The 19,963-nt window shown below is 56.5% G+C and overlaps 2 protein-coding genes across 10 annotated transcripts in view; one reads left to right on the forward strand and one right to left on the reverse strand.

The window, feature by feature from the left end:
* Nucleotides 1-2,089: 2,089 nt before the first annotated feature.
* Nucleotides 2,090-14,876, forward strand: DPF1 (double PHD fingers 1). 5 transcript variants are annotated; one of them, XM_074369750.1, is made up of 12 exons: nt 2,090-2,121; nt 7,516-7,676; nt 7,752-7,859; nt 9,239-9,366; nt 9,629-9,718; nt 10,111-10,189; nt 10,390-10,521; nt 11,466-11,516; nt 11,608-11,727; nt 12,822-12,934; nt 13,533-13,614; nt 13,761-14,876. In XM_074369750.1, exons 1-12 carry the CDS (start codon nt 2,090-2,092, stop codon nt 13,829-13,831), a joined length of 1,167 nt encoding a protein of 388 aa, XP_074225851.1. In that variant the 3' UTR covers nt 13,832-14,876. The 5 variants fall into 5 exon arrangements, with proteins under 5 accessions (XP_074225851.1, XP_074225847.1, XP_074225849.1 ...); XM_074369746.1 differs by lacking the exon at nt 2,090-2,121 and adding an exon at nt 5,827-6,138 and having other exon boundaries at nt 13,503-13,614; XM_074369747.1 differs by lacking the exon at nt 2,090-2,121 and adding an exon at nt 6,021-6,138.
* A 2,375-nt stretch (nt 14,877-17,251) lies between these two features.
* SIPA1L3 (signal induced proliferation associated 1 like 3) overlaps nt 17,252-19,963 on the reverse strand; it is a 214,824-nt gene continuing 212,112 nt past the window's right edge. For 4 of the 5 annotated variants that reach the window (XM_074369753.1, XM_074369754.1, XM_074369751.1 and 1 more), the window contains exon 22: nt 17,252-19,469. In XM_074369753.1, coding sequence (XP_074225854.1) covers nt 19,326-19,469 — 144 coding nt within the window. In that variant the 3' untranslated portion in view covers nt 17,252-19,325. The remainder of the gene's footprint in view (nt 19,470-19,963) is intronic. The other variant, XR_012509042.1, reaches the window with a different exon arrangement.

The following is a 19,963-nucleotide window of genomic DNA, read 5'->3' on the forward strand; positions in this document are numbered from 1 at the left end:
CTATTACCCTACTGAACTATGAGCTTCAGGCAGAGCCTAGGGCAGAGCCGTCAGACGCATTGCTGTGTCCTCAGAACGCCGCACAGTGCTGGGAACCAAGATACTCCAGAAATGAGTGAATATGTCTGCTAACCTCTCCCTTTCCTTTGCCTCAGAGCTTTAGCTCCAGGCCCTCTGTTGGGAAGGTTTCCTTAATACAAAACAACAGCCCCCTCCCACCCCCACCCCCAGCCCACTTCAGATTGTCCAGGTGTCCGTGTGTGGGAGGGCACAGCCTGGAGCCCCCCATGACTCTCTCTCCCTCCTGGTCGTGCTCTGCAGAGGTAGGTAGTGGGGAGAAACACGGAGCAGAATGACGAATTGATTCATTGATTTATCCAACAAATAATTGTTGAGCTCCTGCTATTATTCAGGCTGTGTTCTAGGCACTGGGGAGACAGCAGTGGATGGAACAACAATCCCCACCTCACAGAGCTGATATTCGAATGAGTGGAGGCAGACAATAAATCAAATAACTAAATAGGTCTACAACATGATGACAAACTATGGTAAGTATTGGGAGAAAAGAAAGCTCTTAAGAGGACAGATAGTTTACAGAGGTGCTATTTGAGCTGAGATTGTCTCCGAGGAGGTGACATTTATTCAGAAACCTGAATAAAGTGAGGGATGGAGCCAAGCAGGTGTCTGGGGGCGGAGCATTCTAGGCATTGAGAACAAAGGTCCTGTGGCTGAAATGGGAACTGGAATGTTCCAGGAACAGGGAGGGAGGAGGCCACTGTGGCTGAAGCAAAGTTAGCCAAGGGAAAGAAAGAAGATAAGGTCAGAAATGGGATGGGGATTGGAGATGGGTTTGAGTAGGGCCTTGAGGGCACAGTGAGAACTTCAAATTTTATTCTAAGTGTGAAAAAAGCCATTGGAGGTTTTAAGCCAGAGAGCGTTGTGATATTTTAGATAGCTCACTCTAGCTGCCTTGGAGAGAACAGATATAGCTGTCCAGGGGGCAGATGATGGTGGGCAGTACCAGGATGGAGGCCGTGAAGGGAGAAGGGTGAGTGAATTCTGGATCTATTCTGTGAATATAGAGATAACAGGGTTTGCTGATGGACTTGGGGTGCGTGTGAAAAAGGACCATCAAGGAGGATTGATTGCACTTAGAACAAAATTCATTTTCTTTATAATGCCCTACAAGGCCCAACATGATCTGGATCCCTGCTCTCCCTCAGCCTTGTATCCCCCTCACTCACTCACTCTGCTTCAACTACGCTAGCTTTCTTACTGATTTTTGAGCTTGCCAAGCTCTTCTCCTCCTCCCCTCCTATCACATGCTTGGCAATTCCTCAGGCCTCAGTTCAAATGTCACCTCAGAGAATCCACTTTCTCTATGGCACTTATCACTCTCTAAAAGGATCTTGTCTATTTGCTTGTTTATCATCTTTTTTTCTCCACCAAAATGTTAGCTCCTTGAGGGCAACGACTTTGTCTGTTGGTCACGCTGAATCCCCAGTGCCTAGAAGAATGCCTGGCAGGCACTTAAGTAAGTGAACAAAGGCTTGATTAACCCCTGTGCTTGTTTACAGGCTGGCTTACACAGAAGAGACACCCAGACAAGGAGGCATGGACAAGAATACCCCACAGACCTTGGGGTCATACACATACCCTGGGGAGACCCAGAAGCCAGAGATAATCTGCTCCTCCGCCCACGGTGCCTGGAGGATGAAGAGCCCCAGCTGGGAATGGAGCACCCCCAGGGAGGAGGAAAGGATGCTCTGGAGCGAGCCCAGCCCCGCCCTGTATCCTCAGTAGCCAATGGGCGCGCGATCCTCCCGACGCCCCCTGGGACGTGTAGTCCGGACAGGGGCACCCTCGGGCGCCGCCGCGCGCCCCTAGACTCCACGTCCCGTCGTGCGCCGGGAGGTGCAGGGATTGGCCGAGCCCCGCCCCCGGCCCGCCCCGCTCTGCTCGCGCCGCAGCCCCAAGAATGAATGAAATCGTAGCGCGCTGGGCGGCAGAGCGGGCGGCGCAGGCCGGGCTGGGCCCGCGCGCGGCGGCAGCGGCGCCCCGGGCCGGAGGCGGCCCAGTCGAGCGGGCCATGGCCACCGCCATTCAGAACCCGCTCAAGTCGTGAGTGTCCCCGCCGTCCACGTCCCTCCATCCCGCCCCCTACCCGAGCCCTTCCCCCGCCCTCGCTGGGGAGGGGGACGCAGCGGGCCGATGGTAGTTGAATGGGGGCCCCCAGTGAGGGCCCCCGCCCCTGGGGGCTCGCCACCCCCTGTCACCCCCTGGGGTTGGGGGCGGGAGCCCCTCCAGGGTCGCGGGGGCGCCTCTTCTTTGTCGCTGTCAGTGAAGGAATGTGGCGCGGGCTGGGGGGTGGCGGAGGCCGTTTCCCCACCCAGAGTGGGGGTAGGGGCTTCCCTCTCCTCCTCCTCCCTCTCTCTTCCTCCGAGTCTCTGGGGGCGCTGGGCCTGCCCCTGCATGGGGTTGCGAGCACAAACGCCTAAGTCCAGACCTCAGTTTCCAGGGTCTCCACCATCCTTTCCTCTCACATCAAAGCACCTTCCTCTCTTTCCTCCTCTTTCTCTGGGGACCTCGGTCGCGGGGTGGGAGCTGAGACGTCGGGGGTCCCGGGTTCGATCCCTGCTGTCTCCCCGTTTTCCTTTCTGGGTCTTCAGGACCTTAAGTCCAGACGCCCGGGTCAGCATAGATCGTGGGATCCCTCCCGCTCCCCTGCTCATACACATCTAAGGAAAGCATCTCCCATCCCCTTGGGGACCATATGCCTCGGGAGATGGTGCTGGGAGCGCCCTCAGTCTCCGGGGATTCCCTCCCTTTCTCCCAGTCTGCTTGCCTCCTCTGAGCGTTAGCTTCCTCCTGGGCCCAGTGGCTGGGATTCTGGTCACCTGGGTTCAAACCTAGCTCTCTCCTAGTCTTCCCATCGCCTAACAATCCCTTGCTCTCTCCACTTCTCTTCTTCCCTCTCTTTCTATCTCTCTCGCTCCTTCTTCGGGATCCCGAACTCCTGGGTCCCAGCACTCCCCACCCCCTTCCTCAGGCGGTGACAGCGGGCTGGGAGTGACAGGCGTGCGACCGCTCCCGCCCTCCTTCCCTGGCTGGCGTGCGCGGCACTCCCCTCCCCCTCCTCCCCGGCCTGGGTTGGGATTTGGGGGGAGAAGGAGGGGGGCGAACGCCGGCGGCGCCTCACAAAGGGGCCGGGGCGACCTACCCCACCCTTCCCCCAACCCCTTGCATTCGCCGCCTTGACCTTGAGCAACGTGTGCTGGGGTAGGGGGTGGGATGGGGAGAGGGGCCCGGGAACGCCCCTCCCCTCGCCGACCCTGCCTTCCAGAAGGCCTGTGCCAGGCAGCTGGACCTAAGGCCCCTAGCTTCTTCTGGTTTCTGGTGAGAAGTTGGGGGAGGAGGGGGGCGGGGGTTATAGGCACACGCCTACACGTGTGGCTTTGCGTGAGCGAAGAGGGCTTGGAGGGCGTGTATGGGGCTGGGGTCTGTATGAGACAGTGAGTAACGGTGACACCTTCTGCTCTCCTCTCCCTCTAAGTGTCCCACACAGACGTGTCTCCCCTAGGAGAGACACCCCCAAAGTGCCTGGGACAGGCTTCCGGTGCAGATTGGTGGATCTATAGGCATCCAGGCCTCCTCACTCTGACCCGGGCCCAGACCTTTTGGCGGAGGTGTGGGGCAGCCATTGCAGGGCCTTGGAGGCATGGGTGTGGGCAAGCCAGCACCCTTCTTTGCTCCTACCTTACGCGGGGTCTGCAGGGGCAAGAGCAGGGACGCGCTCCTGAGACAATGTGAGAGTCAAATCCTCTGGGGAGTGGGAGGCAGAGGGTGCAGCCCTGAGGACTGCCTGCCTTCAAACCCCATCTTGTGCCTCTAATCCGTGCCCCTCTCTCACCTCAGTGTTACCACCTGTGAGTGGGGGAATCCTATTACCTCATGGGGCTGTTGTGCTGTTTGTAAAGCGCTTAGTACAGAGCCTGACCTGACTAAATGCAGTGATTATTAGTAGTAGCAATATATTGGTTTCACTTTGTGGCCCAGTTTCCACGCTGGGCTCTGCGCTGGGGGATAGGAGGATTATTTGGGTGGGAGGCTCCAGTGTGGGAGAGGTGTCTGTGAAGGGGTAAGGAAAGGAAGAGAGGCCCCTCTCCAAGTGTCAGCTTGTGTCTGTGGGTCAAATCTTGCTGGTGGACCAGGGCCTCCAGGGAGGTGATGGGTCTACTTCAGGCTCCAACCTGATCAAACTGATGCAAGGGTTCTGGGGTGGGGCAGGGGTGAGCTGGGGTGTCTGAGGCTAGGAGTGTGGGGAGCAGGTGTCAGGGTGGATTGGGGTATCTGTGAGGGTGGTGAGAGAGGAAAATGGTAAGGACATTCTGTGAGATGAGCTGGCAGGTCAGGTGGAGGAGGGCAGAGCTGACTCTGGAGGAGACACGGGGTGGCCACTACAGGGACTTGGAGGCCAGAGTGAGCATGAGGATGGCAGCATCCCTGACTTACTCCCCTTGCCACCTGCTCTAGGTTGGATGTGAAGTAGAGACCCACTCCCTCTTGTTGACGTTGGGGGAGGGGGTGATTGTGGAAGGGATATAGACTAGAGGTGTGTGTGTGTGTTTAGAAGTGACCATGGGTGTGGAAAATCTTGAGGGGGGTCTCTCTCACCAGGGGGTAGGGAGGGGGCATCCAGTGACAGAAGTGAAGGCTCCAATTCCTCTTCTGTCTGCTGGAGAGCCCCCTGGTGGACAAGGACACTTATGGGGTGTTTTCATCCACTTGGGGGCTCAAACCTGAACATGAACTTTGGACGGGGGTGGGTGGGGTGGGGGTTGTTCCAGGTGTGTGTGTAGGCCTGGGCATGTGTTGTGACTCAGTAGGTCAGCTCACTCTCTGGGGATCCCTTTGGTAGAGTCAATGTGGGTGACAATGGGAGAAAGAAGGAGGTGACCCATTTGAGTACAGACATCTGGATGAGTGAGTCCGCTTAGTCCTACCTTCAAACAGCCACCAGGGGCTGAGGGCGTGTAAATTCCCCTCTAATCTGGAAAAGACCCCAGAGGGTCTTTATGAGGATCAAATGAGTTAACCCCTGTTAAAGAACTGTGCCTGGCACATGGTGACTCAGTATTTTCATTAGTCAATAAGTATTTATTGAGCATCTATTATGTGCCCAGCACTATTCTTTCTAATAACAGTTAGCTGTCACCATTTTGCATCTCAGTACACATCAGGTCCTCTTTGTGGAAAGAATGAGTTTATTGAACACCTACTATCTGCCAAGTAACTTTTAAAACACTTTATGCATACTTCCTCATTTAATCCTCCCAATACTCGAATGAAGTATCATCCTAATTTTACAGATGAGGAAACTGAGGCCCAGAAAGTTTAAGTCATTTGCCCAAGGTCACATGGCCACCAAGGAGCAGAGCCAGGATTTGAACCCAGGAGGCGTGGCTATAGCTCCTAACTGGCACGGATGCTGTCAGCCCTGGGAAGGGGTGGAGCAGGGCAGGCTCACTGTGAGAGCGACAGCCCCAAGGGGGACCCGAGAAGGTTCTCTGAAGCTAGAAGGCACTGGGGGGAGGGGGCGGTGTCAGTGAGTCACGCGTTGGTGGGACTTTTGTGTGGGCACATGTAAGGTGTCTCTAAGTCTCTTAGCACTGAAGTGAGTGTAAATGTATGTGAGTCTGTGCGAAGGTGTGGGACAGGGAGTGTGCGTGCGTCTGCGTGGGAGCTGTGAGGATACATGTGAATGTGTGTGTAAGCTGCTGTGGGTGGGTGTGTGCGAGTCCAGGTGTACATGTGTGAGTGTAGGCCCAAGTGTGAGACTCAGAGGTGTGCATGAGTGAGCGTGCGTGAGTGGCTGTGCGTGCCCCAGGCCCTACCTCTGACCCCTTTCCCCGCGGGGTCCGGCCAGCCCCAGGCCTGGAACTACCACTCCCAGCATGGCTCGCGCGGGCCCGCCCCGCCGTCCTGATTGGCGGTGGCCCCGGCGCTCCCGCCCCCCGGGAATGAATGGATGGGCGGCCTCAGCGCCCGCCCGAGCGCTGGGAGGACCAGCCCGGCGGGGACCTGCTGGGGGCAGGACCCGGGGAGCAAGATGGCCACGGTCATCCCCGGCCCCCTGAGGTGCTGCGGGCCGGCGGGAGGCGGGGGAGGGCGCTCAGGCGGGTCCTTGCGGGCGTGTGTGTGTGGCGGCTGGGGGTGGGGCCGATGGGGTGTCTGGGGGGCTGTCACCGTGGGCCGGGCTGCACGGGGTTGCGAGTGTGTGTGACTATGGGTATCTGGCAAGAACTGTGTTCGACGCGCTGCTCCAGGGAGGAGTGGAGAGTATGGGGAACTCGGAGTCCTCTTCGGGTCCTCTTCGGAAAAGGGGGTCATGTCCCGCCCTGCGACCCCCGGAGTTGGGGAGAAGGTGAAATGGCCTGGGGGCGCAGGGGCCTCGGTAAACTTGAGCGAAGCCTGTATTACCTTTGTCTTGGGATGTGGAGTCTGTGTCACTTGTTTGGGTCCTGGTTTTGGGTTTTTTGCTTTTTTTTTTTTTTTTTTTTTTTTTTTTGGATATGTGTGGATATGTGTTTAATTTCTTTTATTCCACACTAGGTATCTTTGGATATTTGGGTCTTTGAGTGTGTGTGCATGTCCTTTGAAACTGTACATCATTTGTGTTCTGTGTCTTTGGATATGTAGGTATGCATGTATTTTTGTGCAAATTTTTGTGTGAATATGAGTGGATTTGCCTGTTTCTATGTTGTGTATGTGTGTATCTTTGTGTGTTTGAATATGTGGTATTTTAGATGTTGGCTTCTATATTGTGTATCTTTGTGTGTGTCTCCTGTGTGAATCTATGATTTCTTTGTATACTGTATCTGGATAGTGTGTGTGTGTGAGATTTGTGTTGTGCCTTTGGATATATGTGTAAGTGTTTATGTGGGTAGTTTATTTTAACATTTTTTCTCTTTTAACATTTGTGTATCTGTGTGTATCTTTGGACGCGTAAGTGTGTGTAGTGTGTGATCTGTTTGCACGTTGTGTGTCTTTGTTGGGTGATTGTATATTTACGCATGGAAATGTGTGTGATCTGTCTGTTTCTACATTATGGGACTTGAGATATTTGTGTTTTTCAGTAGATATTTGTGTGTGCACATATGTGAGATGTGTCAGTTTCTCCTTTGTGAGTCTTGGGATATGTCTCTCTTTGTGTGTGAATCCAGTGCGACTATGTGCCATTCGTTTGAGTTGTGGATTTGGATATGTGCCTGTAAGGATGGGTCTCGGTGTATTTTTGTCTGTTTCTATATTGTGTGTATCCACTCGTTGTTGGCTCGAGGCCTGCTTAAGCCCCAGGTTGGGGGTTCCTGGGTCCAGGGGCGACTAGAGGGGAGAAGCGAGGTTGGAGGAGTCGGCCCACCCATTCCCGACGGGCGGGCTGGGGGAGGGGTGCTGGGCGACCGGGTGCGCCTGCCCTTGCTGACAGCTGCCCGCCCGCTCACCCGCCCCTCGCAGCCTAGGCGAGGACTTCTACCGCGAGGCCATCGAGCACTGCCGCAGCTACAACGCGCGCCTGTGCGCCGAGCGCAGCCTGCGCCTGCCCTTCCTTGACTCACAGACCGGCGTGGCCCAGAACAACTGCTACATCTGGATGGAGAAGACCCACCGCGGGCCGGGTACCTGCAGGGAGGGCGGGGGTGGGGCGGCGCGGCGGCTTCGCGGCCGCATTCTTACCCGACTTCTCACTCCAGGTTTGGCCCCGGGACAGATCTATACGTACCCCGCCCGCTGCTGGAGAAAGAAACGGAGACTCAACATCCTGGAGGACCCCAGACTCCGGCCCTGCGAGTACAAGATCGGTGGGTGGAGCTTCGTCCTCCATCGGTGCCCCCAGCACAGGCCGTGGAGTGTGTGGTGCTGCTGGTGTGCGTCTGAGCATCTGCCTTTATGTCCCTCCTAGCCAGTGTCTGAGTGGCTGGCTGTGTGTCTGCCCCCGTGTGTCTGGGTGTAGTCCAAAGATTCTCCAAGGTTTCCTTGAGTGACCGAACTTTGGACTGTATCTTCTCCTCCTTGGGCCCAGGCGAATTCCAGGAGAGTGGTATCTGTCATGTGTCTAGGTGTACCCAGTCTTTGTATCCCTTCCCTTTGAGCTGGGATGTATCAGAGTGTCTGCCTATATTTCTTCCTGTGGGTGCCTGAGTGTCTCTGGGTGTGTCAGAGTGTCCGGTTGTAACTCCTTCCGTTTGTCATAGAGTGGATTTCAGTGTCTGTGTCTCTTGTCAGGTGTTTCTAAGTATATTAGAAGGTTTACTTCCTCTTGGGTGTGTCTGGTCTATCAGAGTGTGCAGCTGTTCCTGAGTGTGGGTGGATCAGGGTGTCCGGCTGTCTCTTTCTTTGAGGGCCAGATGCTTCAGAATGTCGGGGAGAATCTCTTCCTCGAGTGTCTGGTATATGAGGTGTGTTTCGACCCATGTGTGCTGCTCTAACCAAGAGTCTGGCCTTATCACTTCTTGAGTGTGTCCAGTACTATCAGAGTCACTGGCTGTTTCCCTTCCCTTGTCTGGGTATATCCAAGAATCTGTGTGGGTCCACCTGGCTGTGTCTGCTGGGGTGTGTCTGCTTCAGAGGGACTGTCTGTATCCCCTGTGTATATGTGTATCCATCTGAGTGGTTCTCTCTAGGTGTGTCTGTATCTTCTCTAAGTGTGTTCAGGTGTATGGTGGGGTCTGGCTGTGTCTTTCCCATGTGGATCTGGGTGTTTCTGATGGTCTAATAGTCTCTTTCTGAGTGTCTCTGGGTGTACCCAAGGGTCTGGCTGTGTCTCCTCCATGTGTCTGGGTCTGTCTCTTTGTCTAGCTGTCTCAGATGATCTGCCTGTATCTTCCCTGCCTATGTCCGTGTGTATCCTGTTTGAGTGTCTGTTCTCTCCAGATGTAAGTAAGGATCTGGAGGGGGCGGGGCGCGGGTCTCCTACATGTATCTAGGTATATATGAAGGTCTGGCCTTGTCTCCCCCTGAGTGTGTCCAAGTGGCTCTGAGGGTCTGGCTCTGCCTTCCCCAAGGTCTGGGCATCTTTTCCAGGATGTGTGGTTGAATCTTTGAGTTTGTTGCTGGTTGAGGTTGGGAAATCCTCTTCCCTCCAGCACAGAGCATGGTTCCCCAATCTGGGCAGTTTGAAGAGTCCTCCAGGGATGACTTCTCTGCCTGACCCCTTCCCCCATCACGGCCTTGTCCCCAGACTGTGAAGTGCCCTTGAAGAAGGAGGGCGGCCTTCCGGAAGGGCCAGTCCTTGAGGCTCTACTGTGCGCAGAGACAGGGGAGAAGAAGATTGAACTAAAGGAGGAGGAGACCATTATGGACTGTCAGGTAGGACCACCCCCGGGGGCTGCAGCTGCCCTCTCCCCGCAGCCTCCTGCCCTGGTCCACCCTGTTCCCATCCTGAAATCTCCCCTGGCACCCTAGGGTCTTTAGGCAGCCTAAGGCTCCATCCTTCTGCACCTCATCTCTTTTTGGAAGACCTCCTGATTTGCCCTGCCACCCCTAATCTCCACTCTGCCCCCAAACCCCCTACAAAGCAGAAAAGTGCCCCTATTTTCTTGACCTCAGTCTCCCTTCTCTTGATGCCCAGAAACAGCAGCTGCTGGAGTTTCCACATGATCTCGAAGTGGAAGACTTGGAGGATGACATTCCCAGGAGGAAGAACAGGGCCAAAGGAAAGGTATCACTCCTGAGTTTCTCCTCATCACTCCTCTCGTCAGTGCAGACCCACTGATTGGGTATGCACCACGTTCAGTCCCTGCCCCAGTGTGACCTCATTTAATCCCAGGGCAGCCTGAAGGGGTAGGGGATTTTTATGCCCATTTTACAGATGAGGCAGTTGAGGCTCAGGTATATTAAACCATTTGCAAAACAGAGATTGTACAGTGGGTTACGTCAGTCTTCACACCTGGGCCATGGATGAGGAAAGTGAATCTCGGAGAGGTCAAGGGAGTTTCTCTAGGCCCACAGCTAGAAAGTGGCAGAGCTGCAATTTGACTTACAGGCCCAAGTGATAAAAATTCTTTTAGTTCCTTCCCTTTCTTAGCCCCTCACTCCTGACTCTTCCCCCAGGCATATGGCATCGGAGGTCTCCGGAAACGCCAGGACACCGCTTCCCTGGAGGACCGAGACAAGCCGTATGTCTGTGATAGTGAGTCCTTCTGAAGAGGGGGGAAGAGAGAGAGAAGGGGGCCCATAGACCTCTCCCCTCCTGGCCCCCTCCCTCCTGTGCTGGATCCTGGTGGGGGGATGCTTAGGCCTCTGGCAGAGTGGGGAGGTGTGATCCTGGAGGCCAGGGTGGAGGCAGCATGGGCTGGGAGGGCTGACTGGCCCTCCCTGCTCACTCTCCAGTCTGTGGGAAACGGTATAAGAACCGGCCAGGGCTCAGCTACCACTACACCCACACCCACCTGGCTGAGGAGGAGGGGGAGGAGAACGCCGAACGCCACGCCCTACCCTTCCACCGGAAAAACAACCATAAACGTGAGCAGGCGGGCAGGGAGTGGGGTGGTGAGGGGCCCTAGGAGTGGGGGCTAAGGAGCCTGGGAGGGAGGGGGCACGTTAGACATTTCTGGAAAATCTCCAGCTCAGCAGTCCCCTCCCCCCACCAACCAAGGGGATGCTGGCTCTGGGGTTGCCATGGCAACCAACCATCTCTCTCTCTCTCTCTCTCTCTCTCTCTCTCTCTCTCTCCCCCTCGCTCCCGGCCGGGCGTAATATTTCTGGGTCTGATTTATTGTTTCAATTAGAGCTTGGGGAGGGGGGTGATAGATGACTCCCCTCTCTCCCTGCCTCCCTTTCTCCCTTCTCTAAGCTTTGGCTGAGGGGCAGGGTCCATGGCCTGGGAACCCTTGGCTTCTACCCATGCCAATCCCATGCCAACCCAGACAGCTGAGGGATTGGGGGAGGCTGTGGGGAGCCTCTGCCAGTGGAGAAACCATCTCCCTACCCACCCCTTGGTGGAAGAGGGCAGTCTCTTTATCCCATTCCCACTACACACCCAGGCACCTCTGTGTTCAGAATTTTCCTTCTGAGTGTATGTTTCCATACCCGATCTTGGCCAGTGGTATCTACCTAATTTTTATTTAGACAGGGCTTCATTGGGGGTGGCAGTGTGGTAGAAGTGTGTATGAGTGGGGAAGCTAGGGGCTCTTCCTAAAGCTGTATCTGCCAAGTTTTCACCTAATAAAGAGGACATATCAGTTGTGCTCAAAGAGTTGGTGGGTTCCTGATGAGAATTATTTGGGTTCCTCCTACTCTCTTTTGCTACTGCCCACATTTTGGGGTAGCTACTCCCTCTCCCCACCCCCTCCACACCTGGACAAGGGGTCCACCCCTGGGGCTGAGACTGGGGGCAGGGTGGAGACCTGCCTATGGTGAGAGCCTTGCCTATGGTGAGAGCCCCTCTCTCTGTCCCCCACTCCCAGAATTTTACAAAGAATTGGCCTGGGTCCCTGAGGCACAGAGGAAACACACAGGTAGGGACGCCTCCCTCCGCCCCTACCTCCACAGCAGCCTTTGACTGAGTACCCTGCCTGCCCACGCCAACCCCCGCCTACTGTCTTGCAGCCAAGAAGGCTCCTGATGGTACTGTCATCCCCAATGGCTACTGTGACTTCTGTCTGGGTGGCTCCAAGAAGACGGGGTGTCCCGAGGACCTCATCTCCTGTGCCGACTGTGGGCGATCAGGTGATGCCTCCACCTGAAGTTTCTGGGGGCCACGGTGGAGAGGATTCCTGGAACCCAGATGTGGAGGATAGGAAGCAGAGGAGTGAGGACTGATGGGGATGCAGAGCATCCCAGGGGACTGAGGATAACCAGACTCAACCGCTGAGTATTGTGGGAAACTGAGTGGGGTCAGGGAGGCTCTGGGAACAATGGGATGTGGTTGGCATGGCATTTCGGGTACTGACATGTGCTTATCACATAGTGGGGACCAGTGAGAGATGGTTGCTAAGACATTGTGCGTAGTGGGTTGTGATAGTGAGTAATAGATTGCCGCTGCCTGGGTGCTGTGGATAACGGTACTGGCCATGGAGTTGTGGTTAATAGAATGTGGTTTCCCAACGTAGACTTGTGGGCAGTAGACTGTGGTCACCTCAGCATGATGGCTAATGAATTGTGGTTGTCACGGTATTATGTGTAGTGAAACACCGTTGTCATGGAGATTGGGTGTAGCGGAAGGGAGCCCTACTGGCCTGGGGTAATGGCTGGGCGTCTGCACTGGGTGGTGGGCTGACCAGTAGGGTTGGCACATTGTGCAAACCTGTTGGTAACTGTGGTTGCTGGGGCAGCATGTGTAATAGGCTTGGGTTGCAGGGGGGTGCGGGGACCCCTCGGTGGAAAGTGGCCGCCATGGCATCATGGCTGGGAGTCTGTGGTTGCCACGTTACTGCGGTTAACAGAACCGGTTGGCCATTCTGCTGTGGGTAATGGAATGTGGCTGCCTCAGCAAAGCGGTTAACAGAATGTGGCTGCCCGGTGTTGTGGGTGGTAGAAAGTGGTTGCCACAGCACTGTGGGTAATGGAATGCGGTTGCCATGGTGTTCTGGGGAGCAGAGTGCGGTTGCCATGGTGGCTGGGCAGGAGACTGGTGGCCACGGCAGCGCTGCCTGCGGGACGGGTGCTGGGCACTGTGGGCTGGGCAGGGTCAGGCCACGGGCCACAGCAGCTCAGAGGCCTTGTGAGCCAGGGATGGGGGGCTGCGCAGTTTCTTCCCCAGGGGTCAGTAGCCACCAGGGGCACGAAGACCCCTAACCGCATCCCTGCCCCTCGGCCCCCAGGACACCCCTCGTGTTTACAGTTCACGGTGAACATGACGGCGGCCGTGCGGACCTACCGCTGGCAGTGCATCGAGTGCAAGTCCTGCAGCCTGTGTGGCACCTCGGAGAACGACGTGAGTGCCCTCCCCCTCCCTGGGACACGCCCCTAGGTGGATGCCCCACCTGGCACCTCCGCCTTTGCCAGTTGGGCCTAAAGTCTTTCCCTGGAGCCCCTCCCCCCCCCCCCCGCCCCGTGAACACTAGTCCCTTGTACAGTTAGTATTGCTCGTGTCCATTAACTGAGCCCGGCACTTAATGCTCTTCACTCTCTGGCTCCTCCTGACTGCCCTGAGGTAGGCGCTCTTGTTCCCACTTCACAGAGTAGAAACTGAACTCAGAGAGGGGGATAGACTTGCCTGAGGCCACCCAACTAGGAAAATGGCACAGCTGGGACCCAGACCCATGTTCACTGCTGCCAGGCCATCACAGTGTCATTTTAAGGGTCCCACAGAATCTTATTAAACCCAAACTACAAACTGCAAACTGACAGTCTCTCAGGGGGGTTTTGCTCAGCCCAGCAGAGTTTTGCAAAGATGACCTTCTCCGAGCCCTTTGTCTTTGGAAGGGACCACCGCCCCTAGCCCCTTTGACCTGGCCCCTGCCCCCGCCCCCCACCCCGGTTTCTGGTGCCCGTGCCCCCAGGGTGCCAGCTGGGCGGGTCTCACCCCCCAGGACCAGCTGCTGTTTTGTGACGACTGCGATCGGGGTTACCACATGTACTGCCTGAGTCCCCCCATGGCCGAGCCCCCGGAAGGTGAGAGGAGAGGAGGGTATGACACGGGTGGGGGGTGTTGGAAACTGGTCTTCCTGCTGCAGAAGATTGTGGCCACGGGTGGGAGGGGGTTGAAGCAGCCCTCCCCAGACCTGGGCCTAACTCTCTGTCCCCCGGCCGCCCCACAGGGAGCTGGAGTTGTCACCTCTGTCTTCGGCACCTGAAGGAGAAGGCCTCTGCCTACATCACCCTCACCTAGGCCTGGCTCTGGCTCACCTGGACCTCTGGGGTGGTGCTTGCCTACCTGCCTCTTGGAGCTCCTCCACTCTCTCCTCATCCTTAATGCCCCACAGTGGGAGGGGCGAGGGGGAGCCCGAGAGGGGGCTGGGCCACCCCCTGCCCTCTGTGCAAGTGGAATGTTCGCCCTGTGGGTTGAGGGGCCCGGCAGGGCCCTCTCCCTTCCTCCCTCCTTCCCCACCCCTTGGCAAATGAGCACCAGGGGCTTCTGCTCCCCTCAAAGCCATACCCCGCCTTTGGGCGGGCACGAGGGGTGGTGGATGCCAGCTGGGGGCATAGACACAGCCTTTTTCTAAAGAAAAAATCAAAAAGCTAAAAAAAAAAAGAAATTAATATATACAGAGTCCTATAAGGCCTGGCTGGGTGCGGGGTTGGGGGCACTGCTGAGCGCATCTACTGGGCACCAGTCTGCCAGCTTCCCGCCTGGCGGCCCCTCCCCACCAGTCCCACCTCCCCACCCAAGGTGGGCGCCATGCCCCCGGTGCCCGGGGCAGGTGGGTGTGGTGTCCACCCCTTGACCCCTCTTGGCGCCCACCGTGGATACTGCATGATGTGAACCATGGTTCTGAACTCCGTTCCTGCTCCTTCCCTGAGAGCCCTGCCCGTGCCCACCGTGCCTGCCATGGCTGTCGCCGTCGCCGGTGGGGCAAGGCGGGTCCCTGCCCAGCGCCTGCTGGAATGAGAAGCACAGACTCTGCAAAGGACTAGATTTTCCTCCTCCTCCTGCCCCGATTCCCTACCGGCCAGGCCGGGCTGCCCCCTGCCACCCTTGCTGGCCATTTTCGGGGCAGCGAGGGGGTGTGGTTGTTTCTTGTGGTTGTGTGTGTTTGTTGTTCGGGTTTTAAAAAAAAGGGAAATTGAGACTGCAAGTGGGGGAGGTGGTGGGTTTGGGGGGGTCTCCTCCAATCCAGGCGTGCCCCTCCTTGCAAATGAGTCTCCTTTATTGCCTGCCTCTGCTGTGAATTAACTTGTTCTGTGTATTAAACTGGGCCTGACCCCTCTGCCCACGTCTGCCTCATTCTCTAGGCTGGTTTAGGGTGTCACCAAGAAGGAGAGACAGGGCCTCATTGGGGGAAAAGCAACTGAGGTTAACAGCTGGAGCTGTCCCCTACCTCCATCTCCCTCCAGCTCCCCCTGCACCCCGCCTTTCTCTGGCTTTGTCCCAGCTCCTCCCTGCCTCGCTGGAAAGGAGAAGGGGGGGATGGGGTGGAGGGGGCTCCCACCCAGCCAGCTGTGGTTGCCCTGGCAACGGACTGCTGCAGCTGCAGCGGGAAGCAGTGAGAAGGGAGGCGGGAAGCTGGGGACTGGGGGAAGGGAGGGGATGGAAAGATGAAGACTGAGCTGGCCCCTCCCCTCCTGGGGCTACGGTAGGGAGCAGGGGTGCCAGGAGCTTCATCCTCAGCCCAGACATCTCCTGGAGCTCCCTATACAGGATGTGGGGCCGAGGGCAGAGGGGAAGGTAAAAAGGAGAGAAAGAGACGGGTCCAGGGCGTTAGGAGAAAGCCAGATTGGGGTGAAGTGGGGTGAGGAGTGAGAAACAGGACACAGGAGAGAGACAGATATGAGAGTCCCACATTTACAGAGAATCAGAAAAAGAGAAGCAAGCAGAAGAGGGAAAAGAAATAGATCTGGAGAGAGATGTAGATGAAGAGAGTCAGGAAATATGGGGGAAGAGGGCAGAAGAGATGGAGATTTAGTGGGAGAGGAAATCATAGTAAGAAAAAATAGCAGACACATAGGGGGAGACGGAAGAGGAAGAAACTGACAGCGATTTGGAGATAGAAGCAGAAGAGATTCCATGAGGGGAGGCAGAGAACCAGGGCAAACAACATAGGAGAGAGGAAGAGAGAATTAGAGGGGGGCACATTTGGGGAGAGGGATACAGTTAGGATCCAGGACAGGCAAAGTCCCAGGATAATGACACAGAGCTGAGACTTCAGGGGAGAGGACACAAAGAATTTAGGGAGACAATAGAAAAATCTGGTGAGAGCCAAAGGTATGAAGGGATTCAGAGCCCGGGTGAGGGGCGAGCCAGTGTTGGGGTGGGGGGACAGAGAGAGACATAGGGGAGGAAGGGGACAAGGCAGAGGACGTGGAAAACTGGGGCAAGATGGGGAAGGGACGAGCAGGGCACAGTTCGGGCAAGAGCACAGGCTGGCGTGCGCGGGTTGTAGGGTGTTGGAAGTTGGTGTGTGTCACAGGCGCCAGGAGAGGATGTGAGAACAGCTTGTTCTGCCGTTTCTGTGCTGGTGGGGGGAGGGCAGCAAGGGTTGAAGATGGGGCCTCAAGGAGGGTGGAGACAGGGAGAATGTCTGGAACACTCTAGAATTTTTAGGAGACGTGGAAATAGCTGGTCCACCTCCTCTGGAAAAAGGATATATACCCCTTTTGGAAAAAGCTTTTTTTTTTTTTGACAGGAGGGGAGGGTCTGGGTCAGAGAAGCATGAGGTTTGAGCTCAGAAACGGTAAACTCAGTCACAGGTAAAATGAGTTGGTGGGTTTGAAAGGCCCAGCCACGGGGTCCTGCTTCCAGGTGGAGCTGGACCTAGACTTCCCACAAGAGGCCAGACCTTGGGATTTTCACATGGAGTTCCACGTGGAATTTTGAGATTTGGAAAGTAAGTTTGACCCTGATCCTCAGGTCAAATGGCAAGTGTTTGCCAGGGCAGCTGCAGACCTGGGGCCAGGAGTTTTAAGACCCTTCCCCAGCGAGGAGAGCCCCAAGAGGAAGGCCTGGCCCAGGGCTGAGGTCCGGATGCGTCAGTATCTTTCCGAGACACCTCCACCTCCCCAGCCCCAGTCTGGAAGCAGGGGCTGCTCTCCACTCCAAACCACCAGTTAGATGACTGGCAGAGGGACGCCTACTCCCATCGAGGAGGGGGGTGTCAATGCGCCAGCGCTGGGGAGGGCGTGGCCTGGGGCACAGCCCACTGCAGGAGGCAGGGGCCCTCAGTTCTGAGTCTTGCTGCAGAGGACAGAGTCACCAAGCTCCCAATCCAGATTTCTTTCTGTACCATCTCCAGATTTTAAAAAGTTGACCATTAATTCTAAAAGTAACACAACTCTGTGGGCCGGGGCCGGCTTTCAGTCCTCCAGTGTATGACTTCTGAAGTACAGCTTTTTCTTTCCAACTTAACAAATTCTTCCACTGAGTGCTGGATTTCTGTCATTTGGGTTTCGAGAAAAAGAAGTTTGTGAGGCTGATGTTCCCCAGTTCTTAGGGAAATGTCTGTGTGTGTGTGTGTGTGTGTGTGTGTGTGTGTGTGTGTGTTGGCCACGACAGTGTCTGGGACCAGGGGGACAGGAGGAGGGGCTAACGCTGGACCACACCCTCTCGTCAGGGACTCCAGGCAGCTGCTCAGCTAGTGAACACACAAGCCACTTCTATGAAACATTTATTTCCTTTGAAACCTCCAGAAACATGCCAGACAATCTCAAGACAGGGATGAGGGGCGGGGGAGACAATAAAGAATAAAAAAAATCCAAATGAAACAAATCAACATATGAAGAAAAAAAAACCCCTGCTATCTTCAGCCATCAGATAGAACACCAAACTCAAATTAAATAGATTTGCTTTGCTGAGGTCCTTAAAAAAATAACAGAAAACAAAACCAAAAATCATAATTTACACTGGTCCATGTACATGATTAGGTCCCCAAAATGATGTGAATGATCTGAAGAGATGAGGAGACAACTTAAAAAAAAGGGTGGGGGAGGGTGGGCTCCAGGTTAGGGTCTGAGGGAAGGGGGCAGGTTGGTGGTCCTGGAGAACCTTCCAAAAAGGGATCCGGGAAGAGGGGCAGAGACATCACAGTAGTTGGCCAGGGCTGAGGACACGGCAGGCCCCCTCACAGCCACCGCATCACACCACAGTGAGGAAGAGGAGATGGCGGTGGGGAGAGGGGCCAGAGGCTGATGCAGGGAGGCGCGATGAAGGTCCTTTTCTTTCGCTCCCCAAATGCCTGGGTTCTGTGAGGTCCCCAGAGTCTCCCTCCCTGAGGTTTCTGGCCGCAGAGAGAAGGCGGAGAAGGTGGCAGGGTCTCTGGACAGAGCTGGCCCCAGCCGAGTGTGCTGCTCTGAGGCCCTCCCTCCCCCAGCCAACTTTGTCCCTCCAAGTCCCCCCACTGAGCTCCGGCCCACAGGGGACGCGCCTCGGTCCTCAGCTTGAGGTCGGGGGAATCCACAGATTGTGGCCACACAGGCTTGTTCTGGCGCAACTCTACATGAAAAAATAAATATATATATATATATACTTTTGTTTGTTTTTAAAGGAAAAAAAGAAACTATTTCCTGGGTGAACAGCGTAGTACCACACCGGCTTGGCTGCCTGGAGAGCCGCCCCCTTATTGCCTTTAGAGAACCAGCGTCTTGTGGGGGTTCGCACAGCCAAGTGCTCCCCGGGGAGCACAGTGAGGGTGTCCGATGTCACCGCTGCGGTGGGGCCTGCGGGATGGGCCGAGAGGCTCTTGCAAAGGGAAAAAAGCAGAGAAGTGATGAAGGCTGTTTCTCTCCAGCCCCGGCCTGAGGGCTCCGTGGAGCCCCTCCTGGTGCCTGGAAGAGGCCGGGGCTGTGTGGTCGTGGTCAGGGCTGGCGGAGCCGGGGAGGAGGGGACGGCCTGGCTGGGTCAGTAGCTCGAAGGTGGAGGGGCCCAGGCCCTGAAGCCTCTGGCAGCCAAGGAACTGATAGAAAAGGCGTAGAAATGGTCCCAAGTGTGCAAATAGCTTCCCCTCAAAGAATTTGACTCTGGATGCTGGGGTTTCCTCTCTCCAGACTGGGACCCCCCCAAGAAAATAACTGAAACTCTAAGAAAGTGCTCCTGGTTGCTTTTTGGAGGATAGGGTTGGGAGGGGACAACGTCCATGCTTTTTGGAGCCAGTGCACCAGGGACCGAGAGCCCTGGCCCGCATCCACACAGGCCCTCAGCTCTCTGGGGTGCGAGGCAATAATGGGCCGTCTCCCACTGTGATTTTTCATGCAGGGGTCTTGGCCCCACAAGCCCAGATGCTGTTGTACGTGGTGAAGAAACCTGGTTTGTGAACTCCTGGAGCCATGAGGTTTGGAGACTCACTCCTGCCCTCCACCCCCTTCCTACAGCTTCCTGTAGGACCATGGCTTGGTCCTAGGAAGAGGCTAGACGGGATGGCAGGGTGGCCCCCCTGGGGGGGCGGTGTGGGCATGGCCCAGCCTCCAGGGACCACAGGTGGGCAGCTCAGAGGGAGGCCTGAGAGACTGTGTCGCCTCCTGGGGCTCAAGGACCACGAGCAGACCCCAGCTCGCAGCCCCAGGGAGGCTCCCTCAGGTCCCACTGCCACCCTGGTTTCCGTGTCCTTGGGAGGGCGGTGGGGCCCTGGCTGGATGATCTCAGTCACGCCTGCAACCAGAGGCTGGGCTGAGGGACAGGAGAGCAGGAGCCCACGGCCCGCCCGGGCGGAGGGGTGGGGCAGCGGCCTCTCCCGTCAGAGCTCCTTCTTCTCCCTGCAGAAGATCTCGGCGAACTTGCGCAGCTGCTCGCTGGCAGCCTGTGACTCCTCCTGCAGCCGCTGGTTGTTCTGCCTCAGGCTGGCCACCTCCGACTGCAGCACTGCCTTGTCCTGCTTCTCCTGCGGGGCAGGGGCTGGGCGTCAGCGGGGTGCCCTGCGAATGGCTCCCCGGGGCCTGTGTGCCCTGGCTGGGCCGTGGTCCAGAGCCAGGCTGCCAGCGATCAAATCCCAGCTCTGCTTCTCAACAGCTGGGTAACCTCAGGCAAGCCACTTCTACTCTGGGGCCCCAGTTTCCTCTGCTCTAAGGGGGGTGGTAGAGAGGTTTCCCTGAGGTCACACAGGTTGAGCTCTTAGAACGCAGCCTGACGCAGAGTAACCGTGTGACCAACATCACCGTATAACTGGGATCACCTCATTGCTCCCTCACAGCCACCCAGGGCCCTGGGGGCTGCTGTTACCCCCGCTTTCCCAGAAGAGGAGGCCAAGCCTCCCACAGCAAGTCGGGGGCTGGGATGTGGACACAGGGCTGCCTGTCCAGGCACCACTGCCTCCTCCGAGAAGACGCCCTCCCAGGAGAACGCAACACGCCAAGGCAGTGATCTGTGCAAGGCCAC

Source organism: Camelus bactrianus, chromosome 9, assembly GCF_048773025.1.
Source record: "Camelus bactrianus isolate YW-2024 breed Bactrian camel chromosome 9, ASM4877302v1, whole genome shotgun sequence".
Taxonomy (NCBI): Eukaryota; Metazoa; Chordata; class Mammalia; order Artiodactyla; family Camelidae; genus Camelus; species Camelus bactrianus.